Below are 9,675 nucleotides of genomic sequence, written 5' to 3'. Positions count from 1 at the left end.
CTTGGGCAGATAATGACTGTGTCACAGCCCAGTTGACATTAAGCGCAAAGAATAGAAAACCGTTTATACAACTTTGAGGGTGAAAAAAAAGACCTAACGAAACAGGTCTAACACTGGTAAACAAAAACAGTAAGACAATTTTATACACATTCTAAATTTTATTATTAAATACAAGGAGAAAAATAACATTTTTTTGTAAATTCTCTGTCTACCAGATTTGATGCTTCTAGGAATGACACCAATGTGTGTATACTGTGTTGGAGTTTTGTGGCAAAAACTCCCACAATGCATCCTTTTACATTATGATACAGTGACAGCTCAGTGACTTCATTCATTTCCAAAACGAAAAACTTAAGTCGTTTGACCATGGATGGGTTACATTCCTTTTCAAATCACATAATTCAAGAATTTCTTCATAAAACAAACATTGAAGAACATTTGGTGTGAACGTGACTGTCAATTTTGACCAGGGAACTGAAGTGTGTTATAGGGGTTTGAGAAACTAGAAATCAAAGGCCACATGATGGTTTTCCCCTTACTACTGCAGAGGTTGTTTCAGTTCAAACAGTCCCGTTCCCCCTTTGACTACCTTCCCCACCACCAGGCAGGCTGAGGGTGACACCAGCTGATCATGTGACCCTGAAAATGGAAGAAAAACAGTCAAATAAAAAACACATTCAGCAGAATCAAAACATTTGGGCAGCCCTGATCAAAATTTCTAAAGCTACTGTGAATATTTAAGTGAGTAAAAGATGAACGGATCTCTAAAAGGCATAAAGTTAAAACTGACACATTTCTTTAATACTTTAAACAGGATTATTTACTTTGTTTCCATCTTTTGCAGTTTCAAAATAACAAAAAAGAGCCCAAAACAAAAGTTTGGGCACCCTGCATGTTCAGTAGTTAGTAACACCCCCTTTGTCAAGTATCACAGCTTGTAAACGCTTTTTGTGCAGCTTAGAGTCTTTCGGTTCTTGTTTTGGGGGATTTCCACCCATGCTTCCTGCAAAAGGCTGTCCCTTTTCTCTCCAAACATACTTTTACTCATTGTGGCCGAAAAGTTCTATTTTAACTTCATCAGTCCACAGGACTTGTTTCAAAAATGCATCAGACTTGTTTAGATGTTTCTTTGCAAACTTCTGACAGAATTTTGTGGTGAGGACGCAGGAAGGGTTTTCTTCTGACGCCTCTTCCATGAAAGGTCATATTAGTGCAGGTGTCGCTGCACCACCACTCCAGAGTCTGTTCAACCTTCCTGAAGGTCTTCTGCAGTCAAACAGGGATTTGGATTTGCCTTTCTAACAAACCTACGAGCAGTTCTCTCTGAAAGTTTTCTCGGTCTTCCAGACCTCAACTTGACCTCCACCGTTCCTGTTAACTGCCATTTCTTTATTACATTATGAACCGAGGAAACAGCTACCTGTAAACACTTGGCTATCTTCTTATAGCCTTCTCTTGCTTTGTGGGCATCAGTTATTCTAATTTTCAGATAACTAGGCAGCTGCTTAGAGGAGCCCACGGCTGCTTATTGTTGGGACATGGTTTGATGAGTCAGAGTATAAAGCTTTGAAACATGCATCACCTGGTCTTTCCTAATGGTGATTGTGAACAAGCCCTAACAAGCTAATGAAGATCTGAAACCTTGGTAAAAGCTATATGAGAGCTCAAATCTCTCGGTGGGCCCAAACTTTTGTATGGTGCTCCTTTAGTTATAGGAAATCAGGCTGAGTGGAACAAAGGCAGAACGTGAGAGAAGGGCTGCATTTCCTGCAGTGGAAATGAGGCGCACAGTATAGTCAAGTTTACTGTTGTCCTGTTGAGCACAAACTAATCATCAAACCTGAATAAAAAAATCCACTGGTACACTATCTGACTCTAGAAAACAACATGCTCACACTCTCAAAGCATATCCAATCTCCACATACAGTGGGATTTCTTATCTGCTGTGTAGTGTCAGATGTCTCTTCTCATCCTCAGTCATGGCAAAACTATAAAAATCAATATGTAGAAACCCCTGTTTAGTATTATTGTTTCGTTATTATTGTCACCCTTTTCTCACCCAGCATGGTAGCCTGTTTGAGGAATTTGTAACTGGTCTCAAAGGTCATCTGCTGCAGGGGGGAGGAGTTGGACCGGATGGCGTGCCGGTTTAAGGGCTTATAAACGCCTTCAAAACACATGTAGTCCGCTACCAGAGACAGATGTCTGGGGTCAACCTCGATACCTGGAGATAGACAGAGAAATTCAGATACAGACCAAATGGAAGTGGTTTTGAAAGCCTTTTTGTCTGAGTTTTAAGTGTGTGTGTGTGTGTGTGTGTGTGTGTGTGTGTGTGTGTGTGTGTGTGTGTGTGTGTGTGTGCGCGTGTGTGTGTGTGTGTGTACCATAGACAGCAAAGACATCTTTGATCTCCTTCTCTATGACCTTCAGAGCCACTTCAATACCATAGGTGTTAGCCATGGCATGGACTTCATTGGAGTACAGCCGGTTGATGTCCAAGATCTGGAGAAAAAAACAGTCTCAATGTTGGGATCATCACTAAACAATGATCGAAATGTACAGTCTCATAATATGCAATAACGTTTCTTCAGCGCTTAACCTTAACCATAAACTCCTTGATTATGAAATTACTGTATTTTTTTTAGTATTTAAATGGTATTGTAATCCAAATTTACAGTAATCTCTGCTTTGCAAAGCTTGAAATCACCCAAAAGACTGGCATAAGTCAGACATCTGAAAAAATCTTAAACAGTTTAAACTGAATTAGGTATCTACAACGGTCATATATAATAGAATACAAATATATATATTTCATTTGAAATTATGACTACTCCAAAACAAAGTGGAAATATCTTGACTGATCAGCATTCAAATATTTGAAATTCACATTTCAGATTCCAGGGCTTCTGGAGGTTCACGCAGAAGATAAGTAAAGGCTTTTTAAGACCCTTTTAATACCACATTTGATTTAACACCTGTTTCACCATCATACCTGCCAAAGTATGCAAGGATGATGGTAAACCAGGGGGGACGATATGGACTACATTTATATATTATTATATCACTTTTTTTTGGATTATATAACAAGAAAATGATAACAGAATTATTTAATTATTTAATTTAATCAAAATAAGGCATTCTTTTTGGATCTGCCACGATTAGCCGCTTAATCGAAAAGAAACGCAGGCAAGAGAAAATATTTAAGATTTTTTAAAATGAAATAAGACTTTTTGATACCTTCTAAGGCTTTTTTTCAGGAAATTAATTCAATAGTTGGAGATAAAATTAACTTAGAGGCATCTTAAATTGACATTTTGACAATTTAAAATGTAATTGGAGAAATCTGACATTCATACTTGGCCTGGGCATTAATGACGTGCAGGTATCTGATTCCTGCCAGGAAATGTTAAAAAGCCTTGAAAACAAGCCCAGAAACAGCTATCGCAAGCCAAAAAACAAAGAACAAACCACTATTATTGAATTAGTAATCCAGTATATTCACTAGAGATATCTGTAGGATGTCTTACTGTGTATATCCTTTACAGGTCTGTTTCAAGAGAGACAAATAGTAAGGCAAGTAAAATCGGAAAAGTTGACACTACTGCAAATCTAAGAAAAGAGAGTATACACATGGTGAATTTCTTAATAAAAATGTCTTAGTAACACTGCCTACGTACATTACTGTACTTGAACATTTCATGCATGTTGATGCCCTCTGTGTTGAGAATTGTCTCTTTTTCTCCGGTCTTTGTTGTAGTTTCACTCAGCAGGCCGCGAGTCAGGCCCTTGGTTTCCATGATGACAGCATTCTGGGCCAGTGTGGACAGGACTGAGGTCAGGTCAAAGTGCACCTTGCTGACCGGCAAGACCAGGTCAACCTATAAACAGGGACATAAGAGGTGGATGAGAGAATGGCTAAATGAATGGCAGAATTAAACTGAGGTTGACATATTTTGAAAAGAAACCTTTTTAAAAAGATATGTCAACGATAACTTCATGACATTATCTGGCACTTTTTAGACATTAAGGCAGCTATCAGCCAATGTAGACAACAAGTATAATGCTGCCATGGAGTCATTAGTTTACAATTTGGCAAACTGGCCTATTTTAAAGTATGCTGAATCAGCTATTAGCAGTTCCTGTTGGCAATGTACCCCTGGATGTGCAGACACCCATCAGTGGACTACTTTGATACTGAGGAAAACTTAAAAATGAGATGACTGAGTTAAGTTCTGGAGTTAAAAGTACTTTCTTTTTTGTGTAATTTTTAAATGTAATCATGGACATTTATTTGTAATGACATCTTTGGAAAGTGCAAGCTGAATCTAAAAGTATGCGTATCGCATCTGTGTGTTCAGATTTGACTGAGTTCTGACTCAGAAGTAGAGCGAATTCTGATAAAAACAGTGGCATGAAGGGTTTTGAAGTAGCTTAAACACCTACTTGAGCTCATTGGTAAGAGCGTGTGTATGTGTAAGAGAGACAGAACGTGCAAGGGGATTCACATCTCTGAAGGAAACGTGGTCTCATCATGTAACATCATGTAGCCGGATGTAGGGCTTTATTCTCTATTTCAGTAGTGTGACTGGGGTCAAAGTATGAGCGAAATAAGGCCCTACAACTTGTACTTTCCACAACCGAAGGGGATGGACTTGTATTGTAAGTAAGATTATAGGACTCTTAATATGTTATTAAAGGCATGATTACAGGAAAATGTCAGGGAAAGTAAAACTTCTAGGAAATCATCCATTACGTAAATAAAGCAGTGACTCTAAACGAGAGTAAAACATGACCAGGCATATTTAGTGTAAGACCCATTGCTAATTTTGAGCTCCACGCTGCAACATTTATGTTGTCGAGCTCAATTCCTGGGCTAAAATGAATGGTTTTAATGCATGCTTTTCAAATTCTACAATTAAATCAATTTCACGTGTTTTTAATAGGATGACGGTGGGGTTCTGCGGCATAGAGGAATTAGGTGCATAAGGCTGTGGCTACACAGACTATAGCTGTTAGCAGGATGTGTCATTGTTGGGTCAAGAGATGTCATCTAAACTTTCTGCAGTCTGCTTGTATAACACATATGAACTCACCTCACACCAGAGTTCATGCTGGTGATCATAGCGGTATCTCTGTATTGCCGGGTTGGACTCCAGAACAGAATTGACTCTCATCTGACTAATGGTATCGTCTCCTTTTGCTCCCCTTCTTTTTGCTCCTGTCTTCTTCCGCTCCAGTCTCACTCCTGCAGACTCTGGCGGGGACTCTTCCTGGGTGGTGTTCTCCTCACTCTCCTCCTCCTCTTCCTCGCCCTGGTCTTCTTTGTCTTCGGCGTCATCACCTCCCTCCTCCTCCTCGCTCTCATAGTCCACCTGCCGAGGAAAACCAAGATGGGTATTAACTGTATTATAATGATGGAAACTTGGTGAGTGCAATACTAATTACAACTTCACCCAGCTGTTGTTCTATATATCCACACAAAGTAGCACAAGAAACCGTCACCTCCTGTGTGAAGAGGACGGATATTGACAGTGTCCAGACTGACAAATGTTAAACACTAGCGAGGGGGGAATCTTCAGATAGAAACAAGTCAGAAAAGTGGATTGCATGGTTGTCACACTATTTCAAATACAAATCAGTTGATTAATCCATTAATTGATCAAAAGAAAATGAATTGGCAATTATTTGATAAATTGTCATTTTTCAAGCTAAAATAGCAAACACTTGATGGTTCTAGGTTCTCAAATGTGAATACTTTTGGACAAAACAATACATTCAATGGTGTCACCTTGGGCCTTTTCACTGCTCTCTGATGTTTTACAAACCGCACATCATCAATTAATAATCAATCAAAAAAAACAATCAGCAGATACATAGATCATTTCAAGTATCATTCCGGTTTTATAGCAAGGCAGGACAAAAACCTCACTAAAAATACTTAGCGTGAATGAATTTATATTCTTGACCCTAGAAACAGAAGTTTGATTGGAAGCCTACTAGCTTTTTCTGAAGCTTTCAATCCCATCTTTTCTGTCTTCCTTAGCAAAAGATAAGTTTTCTCAGCTGAGTAAACTGACCTATGTCCATTACGCGTGAGCAAATTAACTGATCAAAACCCTGAGATACATTTGAAAGCTTTGGAAAAAGCTTCAAAGCGGACCGTCAGTCAAGTCTTTTTTTGGCCAATCTGCAAATATAAACCTTGTTTTCTTCTTCATTTTCATGGTTAAATGCACAGAATTTACCCTGAAAATTATTAATCTGAAATAATAATTTATTTTCATTTAAAATGTAGTTAATATTTGTGTTTCATAGTGGTCTGATTTTTGGGCTAGTTTAAAAAAAAAAAAATCTACAAGAAATCAATTAATTTTGGCTTACCCAACTGGCAGATTGATTTTATTGATAGAAACAAATTATATACATAACTTTTACTACATTTTACAATATTTGTCTTGTTTGTGGAAAGGGTTTTTTTTTTGGCAGTAAAATAACTGTAGAATAAAGACCAACAAGACCAACGTTTTATATAAATTAGAGACAAGTGACAGCAGCACAGACAGACAGTCATTTCTACTGCATAAACTCGTGTTTTTAATTATGTTTGGGTTTTTTTTGGTTATTTAAATACCTGCAAAACTAATGACAATCCCATCAGCCTCACCTGATCTAAGTGCTAATTAGCAAACGTTAGCATGCTAACATGCTAAACTAAGATGGCAAATTTGTAAACATTATACCTGCTAACCATTACCATTGTCTTTGCAAGCCTGTTGGAACCACTGAGCCTAAGTACTGCCTCACTAGCATGGCTGTACACTCTTAGACTTATTAAATTTCTATAATAAAATTATGGTGTGCAGGGATTAGATCAGTAGCTAATTGCACCACCATCACCATAACTTCAATACAAGATTTACAGAGGATAAAAGCATTTGTAGATCTCATTCTTAAACCTAGTCAGTTGTAATGCCTTAGCAATCATCCGTAATGCAGATCAGACGGAAATGTTCAGACAAGTCCAAAGCCTCTAACTGGAAGTACAGGAGAAACATTCCTGAGTGTTCCAGGAACAGCCAGGGATTCAGCTTTAATCACATGCCACCACGTTAATCAAAATGATTTATTTTATTTCTCTTCATACCTCCTCTTCCTGTTTGCCTTTTCTCTTGGCGTCTGAAGCATCAGCATCTCCTTCGTTCCCCTGGTCATCAACAATCTCTCTCCCCTCTTCTCCCTCGCCGTCATCTAACTGAAGAATGTCAACGTGACAAAGATACTTCAGATTTGTTTGGTTTTCCAGGAAAAAAAAGAAAACCTCAAACACAAACATTCAAAAGTGGGTGACAGCACTAATCCTAAAAATGCTCAAGTGAAGACAGACCCCTGCTGTGTCAGTCGTTCCATCGCCATCGAGGTCTTTATCTCTGGGAGTGGCCTTTCTCGTTTCCACGGCAATGGAGGCCAGTTTGGCGCTGCGCTTCTTAATGGCTTCGAGGAGCAGACGGAAAAACCTGGGAGGGCAGAGTGTGAAGGAGAGTAGATGACAGTTTGATACCTGATTATTTCTTACTGGATTCTGGTAGGGGGATTAAGGGTGTTTACACGCACCTCGTTTCCATGTAGTGGAGGATCTGTTGGGGCGACAGCAGCTTATCATCACAGTAACGGTCAGGAGGCAGGAAGTGGAAGGCGACTTTGAACAACCGCAGCTTTTGGTGATTGTCGATCTGTAGTGACTCTACTACATCCACTTTCTGCAGGACCTGCTCACACACACACACACACATTTGTGGTGAGTTGTAGTTTTTATTTCACAAACTTTCCACAACACTTCCCTTATGCAAAAGTTTATGGTGAGCGCATACAGTGGCATGAAAAAGTTTGGGCAAGCTTTCAGTTCTTGTTTGGGGGATTTCCACCCATGCTTCCTGCAAAAGGCTGCATCCTTTTCTCTCCAAACATACCTTTACTCATTGTGGCCGAAAAGTTCTATTTTAACTTCATCAGTCCACAGGACTTGTTTCAAAAATGCATCAGACTTGTTTAGATGTTTCTTTGAAAACTTCTGACAGAATTTTGTGGTGAGGACGCAGGAAGGGTTTTCTTCTGACGCCTCTTCCATGAAAGGTCATATTAGTGCAGGTGTCGCTGCACCACCACTCCAGAGTCTGTTCAACCTTCCTGAAGGTCTTCTGCAGTTAAACAGGGATTTGGATTTGCCTTTCTAACAAACCTACGAGCAGTTCTCTCTGAAAGTTTTCTCGGTCTTCCAGACCTCAACTTGACCTCCACCGTTCCTGTTAATTGCCATTTCTTTATTACATTATGAACTGAGGAAACAGCTACCTGTAAACACTTGGCTATCTTCTTATAGCCTTCTCTTGCTTTGTGGGCATCAGTTATTCTAATTTTCAGATAACTAGCAAGCTGCTTAGAGGAGCCCATGGCTGCTTATTGTTGGGACAAGGTTTGAGGAGTCAGAGTATTTATAAAGCTTTGAAACATGCATCACCTGGTCTTTCCTAATGGTGATTGTGAACAAGCCCTAACAAGCTACTGAAGATCTGAAACCTTGGTAAAAGTTATATGAGAGCTCAAATCTCTCGGTGGGCCCAAACTTTTGTATGGTGCTCCTTTCCTTTTTTCACTTTATTATTTTTGTTTTGCACAATTTTAAACTAATCTTGCTTTAAATCTTAATTTTATGCCTTTTGGAGATCAGTTCATCTTCTACTCACTTAACTATTCACAGTAAGAGATTTTGACCAGGGGTGCTCAAACTTTGTCATGCCCCTGTAGATAAGTGCAGCAGTGGCTGTAGGTGAGGACTTGTGACAGGAATCCAAAAAGGCTCCAACAGGTTCCCTGAAGCACTGTCATCCACTTTCACTGAAGACATAATTGTTAAAAGAAACTGTATTTACTAATGCCCTGAAATATGAATCTTGTTCAAATTGGATTTTTTTAACTTTCATTTTATTTCAACCTGATTTGCCTCTTCTACCTTGTTAAAAGTTATATGACAGCTCATATCTCTTGATGGGCCCAAACTTTTGTATAGGGCTCCTTTCCCTTTTTCCCCCACTCTAAAATTGTTAAATAAATAAGGACATCTCCAAACACATGGCGAGAAATGAAAGAAGACTCAAAAAAGGGAGGACAGTGGCAAGTACTGGCATGAGAAAACAAGAAAAGAAAGACAGCAAACATGCCACACAATGAAAATGAAAGACACAGGACGATAAGTCAAACAAACAGATGACAGAAGTCAAAAAAATAGAAAACACAAGTGGAGCTTATCCCTACCTCAGCCAGACACACCCTTGTGAGTTTCTTACGGAGAATCTTGGCCCTCTTCAAGGCTTTCTTGTTGTTCAGTACCGGAACACTCATCATGGGAGTTTTAATGTTGGAGCTGGCCACCATTAGGATCTCTCTTAGTCTGTGAGACAAACCGACATATACAGAGAGAGTGAGAAATAGAGGAAAGTATGGTAGAGGTGTTGGATGGATGAAGCAGGAAGAGGGTGAGGTAAAAGGAAATGAATTGAGAGGTTGGCAGATAGAAGTGGTAATTGGTTTGTAATCACACACGTTCATACCACATCTCGTATTTCTCAGACTTTAAAAGACTGCTGATGAAATTTTTGTTATCCTTTGCAAGCTGAGACA

General features: G+C 39.2%; 1 protein-coding gene across 1 annotated transcript in view; it reads right to left on the bottom strand.

The window, feature by feature from the left end:
- Positions 1-150: 150 nt before the first annotated feature.
- Positions 151-9,675, bottom strand: part of polr1a (RNA polymerase I subunit A) — a 29,915-nt gene continuing 20,390 nt past the window's right edge. Inside the window, exons 29-37 of the mRNA XM_040119961.1 lie at positions 9,310-9,445; positions 7,612-7,766; positions 7,385-7,514; positions 7,145-7,252; positions 5,094-5,372; positions 3,678-3,878; positions 2,385-2,502; positions 2,060-2,224; positions 151-639 (exon numbers count right to left, since the gene is read on the bottom strand). Of these exons, the coding sequence (XP_039975895.1) occupies positions 539-639; positions 2,060-2,224; positions 2,385-2,502; positions 3,678-3,878; positions 5,094-5,372; positions 7,145-7,252; positions 7,385-7,514; positions 7,612-7,766; positions 9,310-9,445 (1,393 nt within the window). The 3' untranslated portion in view covers positions 151-538. The remainder of the gene's footprint in view (positions 640-2,059; positions 2,225-2,384; positions 2,503-3,677; positions 3,879-5,093; positions 5,373-7,144; positions 7,253-7,384; positions 7,515-7,611; positions 7,767-9,309; positions 9,446-9,675) is intronic.

Source organism: Xiphias gladius, chromosome 23, assembly GCF_016859285.1.
Source record: "Xiphias gladius isolate SHS-SW01 ecotype Sanya breed wild chromosome 23, ASM1685928v1, whole genome shotgun sequence".
In the NCBI taxonomy this organism is placed as follows: Eukaryota; Metazoa; Chordata; class Actinopteri; order Istiophoriformes; family Xiphiidae; genus Xiphias; species Xiphias gladius.
Note: the sequence above shows the minus strand (reverse complement) of the source record. Positions and strands in the feature narration are given on the sequence as shown.